The sequence below is a fragment of the Metopolophium dirhodum genome, chromosome 1 (assembly GCF_019925205.1).
Source record: "Metopolophium dirhodum isolate CAU chromosome 1, ASM1992520v1, whole genome shotgun sequence".
Classification (NCBI taxonomy): domain Eukaryota; kingdom Metazoa; phylum Arthropoda; class Insecta; order Hemiptera; family Aphididae; genus Metopolophium; species Metopolophium dirhodum.
In genome coordinates, this window is record NC_083560.1 from 58,129,915 (window position 1) to 58,153,271 (window position 23,357).

Below are 23,357 nucleotides of genomic sequence, written 5' to 3' on the forward strand. Positions count from 1 at the left end.
CTACGGTCTACTGTCTACGATAAATCATAAACCTCATAGTAGTACGTACATTGTATAAGGTCTATGTGGGTAAATAGTTGTTGAACCACGCCACCTGCCACAACTATATCTTATGATTATTTAAATAATTTTTTCGCTCAATTACTATTGGGTATAGCGAGAAATCCACTTACTCGATTTGCAACGATATATGACTCAAGACAAGGCCAGTGCGCCCCACCAATATTTTATTAAAATTCACACATTTAAGTGCTTATTGTAAATTATTAAAACATAGATAAGTCGTAGGTACCTACCTACAAGTAGGGGGTCTCGTTGTGGCTCGTATCCGAGGCCCTAGGATATAAGGGGTTAATTTGCTCATTCATCATTGTCGCTATTTGTTAGCCTAAAATGTTATCAATCGATAGTTATTGTACCTATAGCTTTTATGTAGGTACCTACCTGCTTATTTTTGTATTAAAATCACTAATACATTTATTATTATTATATAATTTTTAAACCATTAAATGCCTACAGCCCATTGAAACCAAAATAATATAAAATTACTTTCGTATAATGTTGATTTCAGTTAGTTATTATTTTTAATTTAAATAATATTAAGTCTCATATTTTTAGTACTTAAATATGTACATGTATGGCTGTACCCAACCTGGTTATACCTATAACTATATAATATACACTAAAATGTAAGTACAAATGTACAATATAAATTATACCGCTACCTACTACATTAGGTACCTATACTAAATATAGTACTTACAAAGTTACATAATAACTTGTAGTTTGTACTTACATAATATATAATATAACGCTGTATAATTTATGATGACTATTATTTGTATACCTACCTAGTTATTATATTTTGATTATGCGCTACATTTACCTTTAAGTATTTTATCTACTTTACCTACATACCTACAGAGAGACCGAAATATAAAGTCATAATGTGAACTCTTTTAACGACGGCATACATTTTTAATTCCTTATTTCCAAAACAGAATATTTGATATATAAAAATCGAATTTTGCAATCAGTAATTTATGGGTTGAAACGTATAAGTTATAGTCTCTTATAGAATAGATAAGTAGGTATTTAAAGTTATGATGACTGATGAGTGGAGTACTGGAATGGTTCAGGGCCCAGGTGTACCCCGCAAAATGTTGGTCTACTATATTCGTCTAAACTTTAAATACCTAGGTGGCTAGGTACTTTAAGCTTATAGTTATAAGTAAAAGTAATAACTAATAACTAATAAACTGCTTAACTGAAATTTTATTTTTATAGATCAAAATACTTCGAATAATATAGTTAAAAGTAAAAACTTAAAATATGATAGCGATAAAAATTTGGAAATTATACTTTTTTAAATAATCAGTGTCTTAAGTAGGTACCTACGTAGTTACGTTAAAACATTAAATGGATCACCCCATACCAACGTACGCTCGTACCCAGGGCCGTCCTAGGATTTTCGAGGCCCATGTCGAAAACCAATTTTACCACTTTTTTCAAACGCGAGTACTCCAAATTTAAGCAAAAAGAGCGAGGCCCGGGGCCTGGGCCCTGCTCCCCCCCCCCCAAGGTCGGCCCTGCCCGTACTTACCTATACGTTTATAGTTTATTTATATTATAATATCTATCATGATATTAATAAATTATATTTATTATGAATTATTATAGATATCTATATATCATTGTGGTATGGTATTTGTTTATTGTCCACTTACCTATATCATAATATATAATATATACGCTATATTATACATATATTTGCATTGTTTAAATATTAAAACAATATAAGTCTAGATTTGTAGGTAATATTGTGTAGGTAGACTCGTAGACTGGTATAGTAAGTTGTAAGTACCAGTTTAGGTTAAATATTTACCATATTATAAGATTACCTATAATAATCAATAGTAGCCGGTAGGTAGATATATAATTATAATAATAATAATAATATAATACTCTATAGTGTAAACATCCGTAAACTAAATGTATATTTAATGGTTTTTAACATATAATCTGAATTTATTGTGGCTCAAATAGTTAAGAGCATATTTTTTTTTATCTGTTATATCATACCTAATATAGATCATTAAACATTTTACCGACAAATGTATTTCAGCTCCCGCTTTCAGTGAAATAATTCTCAATCTAAATGATCTACCATGCTTATGATAAGGGTTACAGAACATTAAAGTATTAAACATAATTATGTATCAAATTATAAATTATATAACTAACCTAGTTTGGTAGAGTAAAAAAAATAGTTTTTTTAAAACTAGAATCATTATTCAATAGTTATCACTCATCACTGTTCACGTGTACCAATTTGTTTCATTAGGATTTAGGGGTTGTTGTAAGTAAGCATCTAGGTTTAAATTCAAATAAACGTTTATTGTAGACACTTAAAAATCATTCAGACTACTAATTGAAAAACTTCACTGACGTTTATTCTATGTAAAAAAATAATAGTAATCAAATTTAATATCATTCCGTGGTGGTACAGTAAACTGTAAAATATATCGTCTATTGCAGAAATGCGTGATTACAGTTTATCAGTTTATGGACTTTCAAGTTCAGAGTATTTTAGTGTATAGTTAAAACAATCAATGATGATTGACAAACAATAATTACAGTTTTAACTATTATTTATATAGTTATATGGTAGGAGAGCTGATATATATATATAGGGTTATTTTATGTAATATTTCGGTTTGAAAGTTTTTATATTATATTTATCGTTGGGTCTTGTACTCTGCGTTGGTCTGCACCACGTAAATAGGTACATACCTATAGTCACTTATCGCATGAATATAGTAATATACCTTCAATTTTATAACTAATAATACTTTGTTCGATGGTTGAATATTTTAAATAATGCATAGGTACTGTAGGTAGCCTATATTCGTCAATTGTATACATAATACACAAAAAAAAAAATAACTGCAATGTAAAATATATATTACATCGAATTGATAAATAGTTTTAAAAAAAATCGATAAGCAAGGCAGTAAAAAACGACGTTTATTTACATAATGCTATATTAAATTATGAGACGATAGAATATATAATATTATAATTTATAAGTAAATAGTATTAATTGAATAGATACATAGATAGTTTTTTGCCTACTGCGCAATAATATTATGCCTTATTAATAATGAATATTGTGTTATATACATTTTATTAACTATCATTTATCATTATTACTATTTACTAAAGTCTAAAGTTATTAGGTAAACGTATAATAATTATAACCGTATACATTTACATAACCACACATAATTGTGATTATATACGAAATACGAATAGGTAGGCAGTATGCACCTACCATCAATTTACTCTAGTAAGTAGTAACTCTAAGTACAAACATAGGTAATGAGAAAACGTCTTAAAATCACATGTACAATTTCAAAAATTATACTCTGTATAAGGTCTAACAATTAGGTACACTATCAAGTTATATGTAATGTCGTAATGACATAATTTAAAAAAAGTCGTTAGGTAGGTATCTACTTAGGTACAATGTACCATATTATAATGGTAGGTACCTACATACGCAAGCTTCTATTTCATGATTACGGATCGATAATTTAGATATAGGTAAGTACTAAGTACCTCTATATATGCTGATATGCAGGAATTTTAAGACAATGAAAAAACTAAAAAGGCGTATCTTTATTTTTGACTGGTAATTTTTTTAGGATAATTTTAAAAGACGTAGTTGTATCAACAGCAAAAACAACTTTTTTTAAATGCTAACAACTATGTGTAGTGTAACTCCTGGTAGTGCTCTTTTTTTCTGAAAATGTTTATGGTTGAATCATTAATTTTGATTAGGTAGGTACTTTATTAACTATACGCACTCATAAAATATAGTAAATTCATAAATACACATATAATTTTTAATTTAAATAATTGGAATACATTTCATTTACAAGAGCAAAATATATGCTACTTTATTGTGGTGACTTCTGTAGAAAATGCAAAAATGTTCTTATAAAAAAAATTATTTTTGTGGGACCGAAAATCGAATCTTATTAAGAGGATTTCACATTCTCATGTGTTGTCTCCGTCTTACAAATGTACAACATAGCAAAAACTGTTTTGCGCTGGACAACTTTTATCTTTCTGTGTTTGTAGTAGTGGCTCCAAAATTTCTGAACATAATATAGTGTGGAAAATTATCAATGCAACAGCGTGCCCATATTTTAGATAACATAAATACAATAAAATTGATTTGCTTCTAAACATTTGGTTTTTTTTCATTTGCTTATAAAAATTAATTGGATAGTGCTATAAAAAAAAAGCACAGATAAAGTTCTTCTTTACGTGTTGTGAATATTTGGTAGTTCTATAACAAATATGGTGCGAGAAAAGTTGTCCCGCGCTAAACAGTTTTTGCTATGTTGTACATATTTTGTAAGACGGAGACAACACATGCGGGTGTGACATCCTCTTAATGTTGGTGATGTTTCTTAATGTTCATATTGACATATTAAATATTTACTAATCACTGTTTCCCACACTAATATAGCACACATAATATACTAATCCACACTTATATAGGTAGGTACTCAGAAGTCTAAGTACGAAACAGATAAATAATGCCGTGATTATTATTGAGACTTATTATCTCTTGATAAGTGTTTGTATGTTTATATAATATTTGTCATATATTGTCATGGTATGATAAAAAAAAAAACTTTAAACTTTAATATGTATTTTAAAATGTAATTCATTCAATATTTAACTATTTAAGTGATAAATGTACCTAATTGTTGTAAGTTAAATCTTATAGTAATAACATTAACATATTGTAATTTGTTAGCTATAAATACTTTTGGCTGTTTTAGATTGTAGATAATACATAATATCATACCTACCTAGTAGGTACCTACATAGAAAATATGAAATATTTTACTATAATTATGTTTCAATTATTTTTTCATTGACTTACTCAATGACGAGATAGATTACGAGATACCTATAGCTACTATGTAATAAATAGTAATGTGTATGCATATTGTATACCAAACCCACACAGCATAAAAATATTTTAATTATTTTCTTTGGCAAAGAAGTTCATATTTTTTGACAAAACATTTAAATCATATTTTTTCAAAAAACAATTTTACGGAAACTTGATAAAAATATTAAGTCAACATTTTTATGCAATCATATAGTACAATATTTTGTTATCATGAGAAGAAAATATTTATAAAATATTATTAGTTAAATATTCAATATTCAAGCACTTTAAAATATTCACAAAATATTATCATTTCCCAAATGCTGTATGGGAAGCGGTTCCCTATAATTTCCCCCCTTTTTAATTATTCATAAGATTTTATTTTGATAGTTTTTTATTGTTTGGTTGAGAAGATATCTCATACTATACGATATTTTATCCACAGATAGGATATTAGGATAATATGATTGCATACATTGTCCTAGATTTCGTTTAAGTGAGGGCTAAGTGTGTTGAATCCTCTGGTGACTTCAGGCTATTAGGTAATAATATACATTTATATAAATATATAAATTATGATTTTATTATTTATGGCTAATTATAGGTATTAATAATTTTATACTTTATTGTAGAAACAATATACCTATAAAATCTACATATTGTACCTATACCTAATATTTTACTGCAGTATTATGTTTTTTTTTTATTATTAAAAAATATACAGAAAAGAGAATATTTATAATCAGTATATGTGCACAAACAATACAATGAGTAAATTAGTAAACAGTTTTTTGTGTTATAATATATTAACTTAATCGTGTATATAAAATACAGCCATACAGGTACTTATCGTTTTTGTCATTTGTCAATACGCTATTGGCTTACAAAAGTATCGTTTTATGCTTTTACCAACAATAAATACTTTTTCGTGGTCGATAATGAGTCATGCGTTTGCGTGCATATTATATAATATTCACAACTATTATAGTCGGTCCGATCAATAGCTGGCAAGGTATATACTCAAACAAAAACGTTCACCAGGTAGGACAGGTAGGTATTATAGTATTATACGCAGTATAGTTGAATACACATATGACATATTATTACATATATTTCTGTACCTAATACTTGTATACAATTAATAATTTAATATATAAGTTATAACTACGATATACTTATTGGCTATTAGTTATTATAGGTACAAACTATAAAGTATAAGCTACCTATATATGCAGATATATTGCAACCAGATATAGGTATTACTAATATGGTTAAAATGTTGAAACAGAAAAATAGAGTTGGTTCATCTAACTATTTTTATTCTGTAACAATGGTAGGTATTGTAATAATATCACAATCCCCTTACTTAATTTTCTTTAAAAATTCTACCAGGGTTATTAATAATATTTAGAAGTTTAGAACTACTTTAGTTGAAATGCATTTTATTCTATGCTTAGAGAAGTTATATGCCATTTCACTTATGATACATATTTTTGTCTTGCTGTATCGGATCAGTTTTACCAACGATTTTTTAAGAAGGCCGAGTCCCACTAGCGACTAGGGGCTAGTGACTATAGTCCCTTATACTTGCACAAGCGTATGGCGGCATTAACTAACATCTCTTTTTACAGAGGTGGCATTTTTTGAAGAATGATAAAATTATAGGAGTGTCAAAATGTACCTAATCTTGCTTATATTTATAAAAAGATCACTAGCCTCCGGTCCTTTACGTTTCATCAGTATCTGACTATACTTTATACTGACACATAACGGCAGTGCTCGACTTGTGGGGACGGAGTACACCAACTAATTTTTCAGAAATTTTAGCGTACCCCTACTATTATTTTTAAGGGGAAAGAATTATCAAAATGCACAAGATACCATATCATAATTTGTCTTATGGATTATTTCATTACCGCGTATCTATAAATTAGTTAATATTAACTAATTATTACTAAACTATTAATTAATTTACTTTTATTATTCTTTTGAGTTTGTTATTGTTTATAACTATAATATATATAATAGGTACCTACAGTAATTACCCATGTCTTATATTAACTTGTATTATTTTTTTATATTGTTTATTTATAAATATTTTTTATATGATTTAAAAAGGAGTATAATATTAGGGGTGTGGGGGCATAGCCTCCGTGGCTCAATTACGTTTAACAAGTGATGGAGACACTCTTTTTTAAAAAAGTAAACACAGTCCACTTAGTACACTAGTAATAATTATTACTTTAATTTTGCCAAGTCAGACGGAATGTCTTTGTCAAATTGTAAAATAAGTAGGTATTGGATTAAACGAGATGGTAATGTGTACAGAAGTCGTCTGGTATTTACTGTTCATTGGCCAAGGTACGATTATTTATACGCATACATACATTTTTTTTCATATAATATACATATATTGTACACGGTTAGTACAAGTGTAGTGATTAAAAAAACTATGTTATTATAATTAGTCATGGCTGTAAAATATTTACTAATTATTAGAAATATATTTAAATAAAACTTCGAAGCAAGAATACAATCATTATCAAATATTGGAGTTGGTAACTACTAACTAATAATAACTTTTGTAACCTTTCCGTGGACTGTGACAGCTCCGTGGACTATATACATTCCAACCTTAGATCATTTAGGTACTATCATGTACATATTTACGTAAGATAAAGTAACTATATATCTATCTAATATTGCAGTTTATTTTTTAAGAGCTAATAAAAAAAATGGGTGTTATGTTAAAAGGTCATAACCTTGGAACTAAGTCTGACCGACAAATTCTGATTGCACTATTCTACTTGACTCGTTAAAATAATACATAGATCTCCAAAAAAAAATTTTTAAAAATCGCTTTGGAGCTAAACTGCATTTTTTACATAGATTTGTGGAATAATCTGGTAATCATAATATACGCAAAATCCCGAACTTCAAAATGTTATAACCTTGGAACTAAGTCCGGCCGACCAATTTTGATTTCACCATTGTGCTTAACTCGTTGAAATATACATAAGGGTTCCTGAAAAAAATTCCCAAAAAATCGAGATAAACTTCATTATTTTAATATATTTTAGCAATATTGTAATAGTGATTAGTGTTTATTACCAAGTAATATTATCTTGGTTATCGTAGGTGATTTGGGTTTTTATTTGTTGATTCTATAAAATATACTATATCAGTACAGCGAGTATAGGTACAATAGTACCTATAAATAATAATATTTATATCATTAAATAAGTACCTAAGTACATAAATATGGTTCACCAATTTAAAAAAAAAGTCATGGGAAGGATACGACACCCAAATCCCCTCCGTAATTATGCCACTCATAGAACATATCATATTAACATAATAAAGGAAGATTATATAATACCTACATATAGTACACATACACTGCGACGCAATATAATATATACGATATACTTAGTACCTACCTACCTGTATATACTATATATAGATATTATGTCTGTATAGAATGGCAAAATCGAAGTGTATAATAAAAATTTACATATTTATTGATAGGTTACACTAATGTTTAACAAATTAACTTGTTAAATATATTACAATGCAAAATATTATGGAAGTATAGGTACAGTAGGTACACATATTTAATTAGGAATAGTACAGACTATATGGAAACCTAAACTAACCTATCAAACACACAGTCTGTGAGTATTGTTTGTATTCAGGAATACTATGTTTATACTAAAGTGACTATACTGTCCATACTGTCTACTGACTAGTATATACTGCAATAAACATATATAGGCAAAATGTGTAATTTTCGTAACCTTCATAGTACAATATTCTATGTATGTAGGTATTATCATTTGGTAATATGTAAAACTTTTTTATTTAACAATCAAGGCAAAGCAGTTGTTGCATGAAAAAATGTTTTTAGTTTATTACGTTAGAATAATTTATATAAATTATAAGCTATAAGAAAAAAATAAATGCACTAAAAATATTGAAAGATTAGTCTTAGATACTTTGGTAGTTTTATGAACTATTTAAATTGTAATAATTTTAATCATAAACAAATAGGTATAGTGAATATTATCCGTACAAATATTTATATAATAAATTGTAGTAGGTATACAGAGTGAAAATATTTTTTTACATAATTTAAAATTCGTACAATACCAACATTTTGAAAACATTATATTCATTGCTATTTTTATCGTTAACTATCATTTGTTAAGTTTGTTATTTTTTTAAATGACAGCAAATACATGAAATTTTTTATATTCTGATGGATTATTTTTTACCGAGGATTTAAAACAATACATTAACTGTATAATGTATACAAAAATCCAATTTTGAACGATTAGTTACAATTGGGTAGATGCTTTCATAAGTATTTGAACTTTGGAGTATAGATTATAGATATATCATGAGTGGTGTAGTGGACCAACAATTTGCGGGGTATTAGAAGTATACCTATGCTCTACTTCACTCATCAAAACTATAAATAGTTAAGTTTAAATACCTACTTATAACAAGGGCTGCGGGATTTCAATGTACATTGCATTGTTTTACTAGTAGTAACTAGGTACTATAGTTATTCGATTAGCAATTTAATACAAATTTGTTAATGTCTTGTTAAATGGATAAACCAAATTGTACTTTATATTTTTTTGGAATTTTTCGTTTTTGGCAGTTGGTGTATTTTTTCATTTTTGAAAAAAAAACAAAATAAATTGTTTAAACAGTTTAAAATAGTATTCTAAACAGTATATTTAAAATGTAATTTACTTATATAAGACAATATGCCGTGTACCTACTAGTATATGTATATTTCACTGTTTATTTATTACTCTTAAAAGTATTTGAAATGTATTTTAAATATTTGCTGAATGGATGTTTTATGTGGACATCATATATTATGTATATATTAACTATTAAGTAAAAACTTTTTAAATTTGGTAATTTATTCAATAAAATTAAAAAAAAAATTAAAATGAAGGATAGTAATAGATATAAATTTATAATTATTTAATTGGTACTTTAACTTTTTTTCTGAAGGATATCTATTATTATTTATTACTAGCTGATCCCGTGCACATCGTTGCCCGTTAAATGTACCAACTCTATACGACTCAAACTTTGTTCAATTCATTATTTAATATTTGGTGTACTGTGTTAAAAATTTATCTTAACTTTTCTGTTGCCAGGAAAAAAAATTCTGGTTTGCAGCAGTACCTATAAAGATAGATCGCGGACCCCGTGCAGCTGTTTGTACGTAAGTGTATGATTGAACTCTAAAGTATAAAGTTATACCAAGTTTGTCGTATTCCACCTATGGTGGATAAATATAATCAATTAATACAAAATCCTAACCTAACCTAACCGTACTAATATCAGATGAATAAAAAAAAACAAATTTAACCATTATTAAATTAGCCTGTCTTCTTCCCAGAGGTCTAATCTACACACAAACATTAATTTATATATTGACAAAAAATAATAATACAAATCAACAAACATACCCGATTAACCAATAGCAATCAATATATAATAGACTGTTGCGCCACTGTTGTATTGTTTACTTCCAGATTTCCTACTTTTCCGGTGTATTTTCCTAAAATTTCGTAAAAACCTTCCCCTGGCAATTACGAACATTTAAAAAAAAATTATGAGTCAAATCGGACCAGTAGTTCTCGATTGATGAGGTAACGTACATTTTTCACGCTCCATTTTTATATATATAGATTAATAATAAACGAAAAAAAACACAATATTCATTTGGATTTTACACGGTTTTTAACATTGTACAAACGTTTAAAACAAATGTTTTAAATTCATGTTTTAAATATGTTAAAAATAAGTTGTTTAAAACATGGTGTTTTAAACATAAAAACCCTGGTTTTTAGTGGCATTTTTTAATAAATTTTCCATTGTTATTTTAATTTTATAGATTTAACATACAACCGTTGCCAACATCCAAATTTTTTTTATTGATATTATTATTTTATATTCCTAAAATTGTTATCATAATTGTAGTTTTTGAGTACATTTTATAAGTGCATTAATGCGTTTTATTATGGAGCATTGAATTCCTTGTCCCCACATATAACTAAAAAACATAAATCCGAAATACGATTTTAGATTCTGAGGGGAGCAAGAATGAAAATTGAATACAAGATTCCTTGCAATAATTGAAAATTTCATGTTATGTATATGTTATATATACTATGGCATCATTTTGACATTTTGGCTTTATAAATTATTATTAATTGTAAATTTTAATTAGAAATAGGTTTACACTCTATACAGTCTACAGTATAAATATAATTACATAATATGTCCAAGATTATTGTTTTGGGAAGTCACTTATATGAAATCCACCCCTTCCCTCATAAAAAAAACTATAAATTAGTTTTGAGTTAATTTAAAGTTCTGCCGATTGTCGTATAAGATATTATATAATATATTCTTTCCCTAATATGGCTTTATGGTCTTCCATAAAATGTGCAAATAAAATCAATACATAGGAATTACATAATAATGTATATGGGATATTACTATAGATGACTAGCAGTATATTACATTAACGCTAGGTATACCTAAACTTATTATTCATTAGTTATTACTTATTGTGGTAATAGTGGTTTACTGGTAATTATCGAAAAAAAAAGATTTTTTTAACACTAAATTACGTATTTTATGCTTTTAATAATAGGTATGTATATGTATGCAATAAAATGTTCCTAATCAGTGGCGTATTTTCAATTTTTTTTAGGGGGGAGGGTCTAAAAAATAAGTAATTGTATAACATTATAAAAATACATATGAGTTATGAATTAATAATTATATTATTCCATTTTGGGGAGAGGGACCACGCCCGGGAACCCCCCTGAATATACGCCACCTTCTTATAAGTAATTAGTGCTCAGAATACTTATGTTGTTATTTGAGTTTGGCACATATTGCGTGGAGAGGAGATGGGGGTCGTATATATGTGCAACAGTCTCCAGACTCTAGTGAAACTATTTAGAGAGTGTCAAAATTATTATTAATATGCGGTAAAAACATGTAAAAATGCAAAACATTTTTAAAAAAGGTGGGAAAGTGGATGTCACTCTGCTGTATAGTAGGTTACAAGTGAGTCACTGTAATGGATGGTGTTAAATTTGAATTCAATGATGTAATATCATTGTATAAGAAAAATGATTCTGAGCAAAAACGGTCAGTTACCAAGTATATTTGATGATATTATTGTGAATAAAGTAATTTATACTTAACCTATTTACGTTGAGCCGAAGAGCCTTGTTTTCAATTTTTAATCCTTAGCTATAAAAGTTGAACATTTTATAAATGTTTAACTACAAAATAATTATTAAATTATAAATTTAATAAATGTTGTCAAAATTTGAACTTAAAATGCTTATAAAAAAAAATTGTGACTATGTATTTTTAATATTTTTCAACTGCTATTAGAACGATATATCAGGAGCTTTATATTAAATTTTCACGCTTTTTTTTCCCAACAAATACAATTTTATTGATATTTATAGAAAAAAACTAAAAAAAATGAAAATTGAAAATGTCCGTAAACAGCTCAAAATAAGTCAAAATATTTGGAAAATGTTATGGTGAATAGAAAATGCTAATATAAACATTCAGTCAACATTTCATGTACCTACGGTCATTTGTTTTAGAGTTGCACCAAAAACCAAAATAGATTTTCTCAAAAAGTTCCCGTTTTTTCTTAATTTTTCTTTTGTTTTTCACGTCGCGTTTGAAAACTACTAAGAAAACCAACTAGATTCACTTTCCTATCAAAAAAGTTACTGTTGAAGAAAATCCAAGCACTTTTACTGTCCTAAAAGGTGATGACAGACACAAAAAAAAAATAAAAAAAAACACACATCATTGTAAAATCAATACATTTATCGCTTCGCTCAGAATCTAAAATAGGTTACAATAAAAAACCTAGAGAAAAAAATGTAAAAATGCATTATTATTTACTAATATAATAGGTATAAAAAAAATTTATAATATAATTAATACAACTTAATTGGGTATGGTATGCAAAACAAATTATTTTTTAAGTAAAATTACATGATGAACAATAAAGTTCACTTCCTTTTAAAACGATAAAATTAATATTAATCTACCGAATAGATAGGTTTGTCGTTTATTGTCAAAAAAATATATTATTATAATTTTCTACTAGACAAAATATTATTTTACATATTTATTAGACTTTAACTCTGTAGACTATATTTAATCAATGTTTCCTTTAATATCCATAAAATATTAAATTTTTAAAACATGCAACAAATCTGCAAAAATTAAATTGTTGTCATTATTATAGCTTAAAGCTTTAAAACTATTATGATTCGTTAAGAGAACTGAAAAATATCCAAATATATATTATAAAGGAAAAACCAAGGCTTGCTTTTGAAAAAATTTCCGTTTTATGTTATTTACAATTAAAACGTTACACAATTTTTGAGCTTATCGTTATTTAGAATTATTAAAACGTTATTCAATTTTTGCGTTTATCATTATTAAGATTTAAACGTTATCCAAGTTTTGCGTTTATCGTTATTAAAATAGTGTTAAAACCTATTAATTTTAAAAATAATAACTAATGCGGGTAGGTAATGGCCCGGATACGGAATATAATCAATTCTTAGATTGTTTGCATGAAATAAATGTTTCTAGGAAACCAATAGACCTTTTAAATAAATTTATTTTTGAATTGTTTTTGTTTAATGATATATTATATATTTTGTTAGTCGTTATAATATTTTGTTTTGCAGTATTCAATTATTTTTGATTATCGCTTTCCGTTATAATAACGTTTACACATTTCAATCTTTTTTTGTCAAATATAACGTTATTATAACGTTGGAAATCCCTAGGAAAAACAATATTCAGTTTTATAAAAATCCACGATTTATATACAGGTACAGATTTATATATATATATCTATAGGTATAGGCTATAGCCTAGGTATATAAGTTTATTGAAATTAAAAAAGAAGTACCCACATTAAACCAAATGTATTTGTAATACAAGGTAAGTACTGAGTTTGAATCAATACATTCATACAAGGCTGGGCAAGTTAACTATTTTTTTTAACTCGTTAAGTTAAGTTAATTTGGAAAAATTTAAGTTAAGTTTAAAGTTAAAAGTTACTTTCCTTTTTTATTTAACTTGTTAAAGTTACAAGTTAGTTGGAAAAAAAGTAACTTAACTTAGTTAAAACTACTTTTTTTTCATATAAAATTTATAATTACACTATTTACACCTCATGTTAAAGATTTACAAATAACATAATATTATAATGTAGGTTTCATCTTTAAAAAATGTATTTTGCTGTAGGTACCTACTTATAAACTATGAAATTCAACAAAATAATTAAATTATTTGTATAAACCTATTTTATTTTTTTACCTAAAAGTTTTCCAAAGTGATGCTAATACTTTTAAATTTTACTTTGTTATTACCAACTAAGTATTAATAATCAAATTAGTTATAAATGTATTTTGTATAGTATTAAATATTGTTTAATTAACAGTTAATAAAATAACTACTTGTCTAAAATCAAACAAACATTTATAAAATTAATTTTAATTATTGTTATTAATTAGTAAGAATGATATATTTAATTAGAGATAAGCTATTATTTTATTTTACCATAGTTTTCGTAGACAGCATGTTATGATAACAGCAGTATCAAAAATAAAATAACATGGATATTAACTAAGCTCATAATATGTATTCATACATTAACATTCATGAAATATGGCTAAATAAACAACTAACAACTAGGTACCTAACTCATTATATTATATTGGCTATTATTATACTTTATGATTTGTTTAAGAAAATTCAAAATAATAGTTGGTTGTAAATATTAAATACTGTTCACTGTTACCTGCTGGCTTCTAGCACACAAGCGAATGAATTACTCTCAAATCACTCCGGAATAGATTTTTACCAGTTATCACTGATGCCGATTACCACCCGGTTATAGTAAATACAATGGGTCTGGTGTCACTCTCTCACTCCGCGCAAAATTATTCTTAAACATTTCCACGAATGAATATAAATATAACAAACAACAAATTTTAATTAAAACTGACCGTTTACAAACGTATATAGGATATTGGATTTGGATAATATATGTTTTTCTTTTCTAAATAATAATTAACCGCATGGCACTAATCTTTAATATCTAGACATACTATATTCTGTGAATAAGAAATAATATAAAATATTATTCTTTATTTCTCATAAGTCGTTTCGTATATTTTGACATTTTAGTTTATTTTGACATTCATAGTTCCATTAGCTATTAGCATTGTTTAAATATACAGTAACTATAATATTATAGTATATTTAATCAATGGTAGGTCTCTACTTGTATTTAAATACGTTATTTTAAAATCCAGACATAGTGCAGAACACTTCGACCGTCTATAATATTTACAATACTCGATACCTACATAATAATATATAGCAGAATAATTTATATTTAACATAATAATTATTGTTATTATAATTTTTTTTTTACTATTTTTATGATTATAAAATAGATTAACGCGTTAAGTTAGAAGTTACTTTAAAAAAAAAGTAACTCGTTAAGATAGAAGTTACTTCTTAGAAAAAAATTAACTCGTTAAGTAACTTAGTTAAAAGTAACTTAACTTCTTAACTTAATTTTAACTTTTTAACTCGTTAATGCCCAGCCTTGCATTCATACCTCCCACTCAGAATCAAAAATTCGTGAAGGACAAGATAAATTTTGTCAATAAATATAAAAATTAATTTTAGTTTTAATTTTCATTGAAACAAAACATTATACATTTATTATACTAACTTGAAATAGTCAAATATAAATATTATATGACCATAAGAAAATTTCAAATTTGTAATTTCAAATTAAAAAACATTATTATTAATAATATACAAATGCTTAATGATGAGTCATAAATATTTTCTATTCTGCAGCCTGCAGTCGTACTGATGTGTAACGACCAGTGTTAGGACTTATCTAGAAAAATTTATTCAGATAATTATTTTTTTATCTTTTATCTTATCTAGATAATTAAATATAATATATGTAATATAAGTATTTATTTTAGATAAAAATTTAACTTATCTAGATAAATTTACAAGATAAATTTTTTGGAGAAAATTAGCTAGATCTGTTCGAAAATGTTTTATTTTTTTTCTCATTATCTGTGGCACAACTTGTACGTAACAACTTTAACTTGTGCTTAAGAGCTGTATTCAAGCCGTTAATAAAAATAGCAAATAGAATAGGAGAAAGATGACCACCTTGAGGGACCCCCGAAGTAACGTTTATATAGCTTGAGCGACAATCTAAAACTTTTACCCATTGCTTTCTCTTAGTTATGTAGGATTTGAACCAAGATAGTAACGGTTCGCCGAAGCCTGCTTTGTAAAGAACGTCAATGAGAATATAATGGTCTACTTGGTCAAAAGCTTTGGAGATGTCAGTGAAAATTACATCTACTTGAGCATGGTTTTCAAGAGCCTGTAAAGCGTAGTTGTTAAATACGATACTATTGAGAATGGTGGATCTATTTGGCCGAAAGCCATATTGCTCATCAATAAGGATAGAGTTAACTGGAGATTGAATACTACGGACAACTAGGTATTCAAAGAGCTTTGCAAGATGACTTAAAACAGATATAGGCCTGTAATTACGGATGTCATCTTGATCTCCGGTTTTTTGGATAGGAGTAACAGAAGATAATTTCCAAATGTCAGGGAAGATACCGTCATCAAGTGAGCGCCTAAATATTATCCAAAGGGGGACTGAAATTACAGATTTGATATTAGCTAAGAAAGAACAAGGAATTCCATCCGGACTAGCACTTGTTATGTTAGATAGGGTTTTTAATTTAGTTTCTATATCGGAAACTGAAAAGTGACAGTTATTAGGCAATGGATAAAGAAAAGGGGTACTAGGTAAGGCAGAGCTACTAGATGGTTTGTAAACGGAAGCGAAGTAAGTGGAGTATATGTTAGCTATTTGTTCCCTACCTGAGTAATGCTGAGCGTCTAGATGCATGACATCAGGTAGCCCAAAGCTAGAACGACTCTTGCGTACAAATTTCCAGAAAGAATTAGGGTTGCTATAAATTTGGGATTCAATATGAGTTAGGTAATCCTTGTGACATTTTTTAGACAGACATTTTTTAGATTATCTAAATATTTATTTAGATAATTATCTAGATAAAATATTTTTATCTTTTTGTTAGATGAATTTGATTTGTTTATCTTTTATCTGTATCTTAGATAAAATTTAGTGTTGTTATCTTTATCTTTATCTAGATGATATTTTTGTTATCTGTTCCTAACAGTGGTAATGACTGATGAGTAGGTAATGAAAAATAATACAAATGTGCATAATTGCGTATTTATGCAAAACAATATAAACTAGTAATTGTATAATACATATTATATAGTATATAGTATATAGTATAAATGTATAATCATAATATTTTAGTCATTAATGACGATGGCACACGAATTATAGGTTTTTTTTCAATTTGAGAGAGCAATGAGTTTTTACAACGGTCAACGGCTACTATATAATATTAATAATATTCTTTTTATTTATGAAAACATAGTGTCAATTAATGTTCTGCGTTTTATGTTCCCAGTTTGGGGAACAAGAAAGACAGGGACTTGTTGACGCAAATCATCAATTAAGAGAGTTTAGCCTACAGAGAGATGGTCATTAGATTTGATAAGCATATTTTGCAATACTGCTGTAGCTATAATAGTAACAAGAGTAGTTGTGATTTGAGTTCGAATTCCAACAGATAGCACAGGAAACCGCCTTTTCCAAACACCAAATGTTCTTTCGATGACATTTCTTGTGCCAATTCGTGCTTTCTAAAAATATGATAACATCATATTGCCAGTCTTGTTAAGAATACTTTTCAAATATATTCAGAATAGGTATTTAAATACTTGGTGTATTTGGTGTAAAAATACGTATTCAAATACTTTCGTTTTAAACCTAATTTATAAGTTCTCAGAAGTTAGAAGTTTAGAACCATTATAAAATAATATTTTAGAATCAAAATTTAAAATAGTACATTCCGAAATATTGGTAATTAGAATTTGGAGTAGACCACTAGAAAGAAAAAAAGTATTAAGTATAATAAAAATACTAAATAGAAATAAAAAGTATTTTATAAGTATTTAAAATACATTGGTCAAAAAATATTTGAAATTCAAAAAAAAGTATTTAAACACAAGTATTCGAATACTTGCAAGTACTGCAGTTATTGCTTTGTACAGAGCAACACATATTGTAGCTGTTTTATGAAATTATCATATAGTTTTCATACTTGATATTGTACTTCTACTTCAGTAGTATGGTCGGAAAGAGGTGTCATCAAATAATTACGACATCCATAGTCTCCATCTCCTACAACTACAGCATCTCCAAATTCGTCATTCTCAAATTGAGCTCTTAATAAAGAATTATCAAATATTGTTGAGTCATGAACTGAACCAGGCCATTTAATAATGTTTGAATGTGTATTTTATTAATATTAATATTTTATATTATTTAATATATAATAAAAAAAATGTAGCTGATAACAAATTTTAATAAGTAATATAGTTAACGATTTATTTATTTATAAAATTTTAATTTTACAAAATTTTAGTTACCTATTTTAAAATGGATCATTTTTTTTTAGTTTTCAGGTAATAATAGGGAAAATATAGTACAATTTATCAGGCTGCTGTCCAATGGCATAGCCGTGGTCGAGGAAGTCAGGAATAGGGTTGCACGGGACATTTTGGCAGTAAGTTATCAGTTTTTTTCGAGCATTATATCTTTCTATTCTAACTTGTATTAAATTAGTAGTTTAACTGATAGGTACCATACAGTGGCGTAGCCAGGATTTTAAAATAGGGGGGGGGGGCAAACCCAAAATACTAAAAAACAAAATCAACAATTAACAATAACAGTTCACATTTTTATTTTATTAAAATTAAATTTTAAGTTAACTTCATTTTGACCAATCTAATAATGATAAATGTCGATGAGATTTTGAAGAAAAAACTTTGATTACTTCTTCTTCTGTGATTTTTTTCGGATCTTTGCCATAGCTAACCCATTAAGTCTCTCTTCATTCATTGTTGCTTGTAAATAATTCTTCAATAATTTAAGAGCTGAAAATGTGCGTTCAGGTGTCGCTGATGTAACCGGTAAAGTTGCAAAAAATTGTACTAGTAATTTTACATTAGTAATACATTTGTACAATAATGTAATGCTTGTATAGCTGACTCTGGTTTTTCTGCTATACTATATTTCCACTGGTTTCGCCACATAGTTGACTCTGCTTTGAGGTTTATTAAAGCATTTTCATGAAGATCATTTTCATACAGTGATGTAGCACTTAATATGGAGTCATTATTGTAAGCACTAAGATTGTCAGGGATTAACCCTTCAAGTGCTATGAGTTTCAATTGTTGATTAAATCTAGTTTGTAGTTGTTGTAAAATACTATCAAGGACTGGAATAAAAATTGATATTCGGTAGTATTCTTCAGGACTTTTTTGTATGTTTACTCTATTTATTTGTCTTCCACATATATGTGGTATTTTTATTTCAATATTTACTTTGGTAACAATTGAAGTAACTTCATTAAATATATCTTTGAAATAGTTGTCAACATTTCCACGAACAGTTTCTAAACATCCCTTTACTACAGTGAAAAATGTTGATACGGCAGATGGTAGGGGGGTGGGCATGGCTTACGTACAAGTCTTCTGTTTAGTAGCATATTTTCTACATCTGAATACTACGTACCTATTTATAAGTTTATGGACAAAACACCTTTTTTTACTAAATCCAAAATAAATTTATTTTATCTATCTATATATATATACCTATAAAAATTTAGCGTGCAAAATGTCGTTACCTCATCAATCGAGAACGGCTGGTCCGATTTGGCTCAATTTTTTTTTAAGATGTTAATAATTTTTTTAAATTGCCAGGAGAAGGTTTTTACGACAGAAAATTTTAGGAAAATTCATCGGAAAAGCAGGAAATATGGATGTCAAAAATACAACAATGACGCCATCTGTTCAGAAAAAAATAAACTAAATAATAAATAATTTAGTTTATTGTTGCAAATTAAAATAATAATAGTGTATTATATTATATTGGTTGCTATTGGTTAATTGGACTTGTTTGTTGATTTGTGTTATTATTTTTTGTCAATACATAAAAACAGCCGTTCTCAAATGATGAGGTAACATACATTTTTCACGCTCCATTTTTATATATACAGATGAATTTTTGTCTGTAGATTATACCTCTGGGAAGAAGATAGGCTAATTTAAAAAGGGTTAAATTTGGTTATTTTTATTCACCGGATTTTATTACGGTTAGAAGATTAGGTTGGGATTTTGTATTAATTGATTAAATTTATCCACCGTAGGTGGAATAATGTAAAAATGACAAACTTGATATAACTTTGATACTCTAGAGTTAAATCATAAACTCTGTATACATAAATAAATTAGCAAATTGTCGAAGGCAGGGTCTGCATTGGCAAACGACATTAGGCGTCTTAAAGGATCATGAGCAGTGTTCGGATTAGATAAGTATTTTTTATCTAGATAAAGATAAAGATAATGGAACTTAGATGTATCTAGATAGATATAAAAGATAACTTAAATCATATTTATCTAGATAAAGATAAAGATGAATACTTATTTATCTAGATAAAAAAAGATACAAATTTTTTTTTAAATGGGTTTTAAATTTAGGTATATGTTAGTTGGGCAATAGTAACATAATATTATTAATGATATAAATAAAAATCATTACATTATTTATAAACCGTAAACTTGGTTTGAGAATCTGTATAAATATTTATAATGCGTTAGTACAATTTCACAATTTTCATCAATAAAAAATGTATCTACATGAATTTATTTAGATTATAAAAATTATCTAAGATGAACGTTTAGATACCTTGTAACTATTTATCTAGATAAGATAAAATATGAACAAATAATTATCTAGATATTCATCTAGATAAGTCCGAACACTGCTCATTAGCCATGTAGTTGGTTTGTGGCGTGCGGGACATAGAAGAGGGCCTTTGAGCGGGATTGACGGGATGGAACTTTAAAGGAGATTTGAGAGAGAAGGACTGGAGAATCTATATTATTGTTTAAAAGACCTGCAAGCAATTTAATACCTGTGTAATTATTATTTATGTACCTTTTCGTTTTTCCATGTGTCCTATATGTATCTAAAATGTTCCGGATATCTTGCCTGTTCCTGCCTTTCGCCAGGTGCCTGATAAATTAACCAGCCATCAAATTTTAGCAAGGGTATATTCCACGTAAATACGTTATATAAAATTACTTTATTCACAATAATATTTTCATATCTGTGATTTTACTCTAAGACTACTTAAAAACATAGAACAAAATATGATTCGACATAAATGCGTTTTATCTATATTACGCGTGGGCCAGAGAGAGAAAACAAATAGAGCGCTGACATCCCCTTAACTCAGGAAAATATCACACCTAGCATTTAATAAAATAATTAACCAAGTAACATAGATATTAAACTGTATCTAGATATATTTTTATATTGTTATTCATTACGTAAATAGTACGTAATCGTATAGAGTTTGCATTACAAATACAAAATACAAATTTAGGTTTGTTCTACTCTTGAATTCCAAATGTCCATTTAATAGGAATCTATTGAATATATATTCTAGAAAAATATTATAACACAAGAAAGTTTAACACAAATACGTATGTAACATATGAATTTAAATTGTCCACAATATTATCAATATACCATACATATTCTTAGTTCTTTGAAAGATTTAACTCGATTCTCTGTAAATACAATAATCATAAATATAATCATTTGTTCTTTTTCAGTTGTACTATGAAATTACCACAACATTTTATCTGTATGACAATGGTGAGTTATAATGTGAAATAAGTAATATAAATTATATAAGAATAATTATCTTAATAATATATAAAAAAAATATACATTATATATATAAAACAAAATTTGAGTACACTAACTTAAGGATAAACTACATAACGCATCGTTTGTATAATATTACCAATTATTTTATAATTTAAAAATGTTTTTTAACAACTTGAAACTATGTAATGAATATTTTCAAAAACATTAATACTTTTTGAAATAATGAGTGTTTTATGATAAAAGAATCACTCTATATACGGGAATATACATACATCGCATATGGTCAAAAGTTGTAAAACAATGCAATAATATATTAGGTATCTAGATATATAGATACGCCGATACGGCGGAAAAGTTAAAATAATAATATAATAATATTATATGTATACCGTATACGTCAAACGTGTAATGTCAAAATATTGAAAATATTAATTTTTACAGCTCGACCGGTCACTCCTCACAGCCGGTCGTCGCTGGTACATATTTCAATGGAAGCGGAGACGACTACAGAACGCGTACCGCCATCCCGCCACAACGAAACTTAGGCGACGCCCTTCGAGTGCCTACAAATTGTCGTCGGAACCGGTGGAAACGACATCAGTGCACCGAGTGAGTTACAAACCACCACGTGTAATTTTAACTCAAAAGCAAAAGCTGATATCTGCCCTAGGCGCGCTCTTGTCGACGAATCACCAAGGTCCAGGATACCTATTAGAAGTCACACCACTTACACGACCTCATATTACACAAACCATCCGAATTTAAGACTTCTAGGACCGACACCAGAAAAATTCCGTCAGATGCAGGGTTCGAATGAAGGTTAATGATTTTTCAGTTTTAAATTGTAATCATTATAATATTGTACAAATTATATTGCTATGAAAAAATGCATTTTGATAATAATTTATTTATTTAGAAAATTTTTTTAAAACAATGATTCAGACAAATTTGTTTATTTATAATGTATTTTATTGGATGTACCTTTAACCTATTGATTTAAAATTAAGTTTTCAACCTACTATATAGCTATATAGCCAATAGGTCTGTGAAGTTGGTAGTAATATTGAAAAAATAATTTATTTCAGCTACGGGCTAAAGTACGGACCCCCAACTTTGGCCTATCGAATCCGGACCAGTGCCAATATTTAGCAATCTTTTAGCAACTAATTTCAACCGACAAAAAAAATTGCAACCTACTACTAAGTGGAGTGGACGATATATATTAAAAAAAATGTATTTTTCAACTGGAAATTTTATAAGGAAAATATTTTCAAAAATTTTAATATATTTTATTAGTTAGTTATTATTGTTCAATCATTAAATCATACCTATTACGTAATGAAAAGTTATTTAATTTTAAATTAATCAAAATATAATTTTAATTAC

General features: G+C 27.4%; 1 protein-coding gene across 8 annotated transcripts; it reads left to right on the plus strand.

Annotated features, from left to right (window-relative positions):
• Window positions 1-5,882: 5,882 nt before the first annotated feature.
• On the plus strand, window positions 5,883-23,357 carry LOC132935043 (uncharacterized). 8 transcript variants are annotated; one of them, XR_009663141.1, is made up of 6 exons: window positions 5,894-6,025; window positions 10,156-10,223; window positions 18,688-18,795; window positions 21,914-21,956; window positions 22,413-22,790; window positions 23,057-23,357. XR_009663141.1 is itself a non-coding variant. In XM_061001487.1 (5 exons), the coding sequence occupies exons 1-5, from the start codon at window positions 5,921-5,923 to the stop codon at window positions 22,684-22,686; spliced, it is 429 nt and encodes a 142-aa protein (XP_060857470.1). In that variant the 5' UTR covers window positions 5,883-5,920; the 3' UTR covers window positions 22,687-23,357. The 8 variants fall into 8 exon arrangements, 6 of the variants coding, with proteins under 6 accessions (XP_060857470.1, XP_060857471.1, XP_060857472.1 ...); XR_009663142.1 differs by having other exon boundaries at window positions 5,943-6,016; XM_061001487.1 differs by lacking the exon at window positions 18,688-18,795 and having other exon boundaries at window positions 5,883-6,025; window positions 22,413-22,580; window positions 22,642-23,357.

Excerpts from the sequence above, each read along its gene's own strand:
- LOC132935043 (XM_061001485.1), top strand. The coding sequence starts at position 5,921 with ATGCGTTTGCGTGCATATTATATAATATTCACAACTATTATAGTCGGT. Across the intron at positions 6,026-10,155 it reads ACGTTCACCAGGTAGGACAG|GAAAAAAAATTCTGGTTTGC; the intron begins GTAGGTATTATA and ends TTCTGTTGCCAG. Across the intron at positions 21,957-22,412 it reads ATTTTATCTGTATGACAATG|CTCGACCGGTCACTCCTCAC; the intron begins GTGAGTTATAAT and ends TAATTTTTACAG.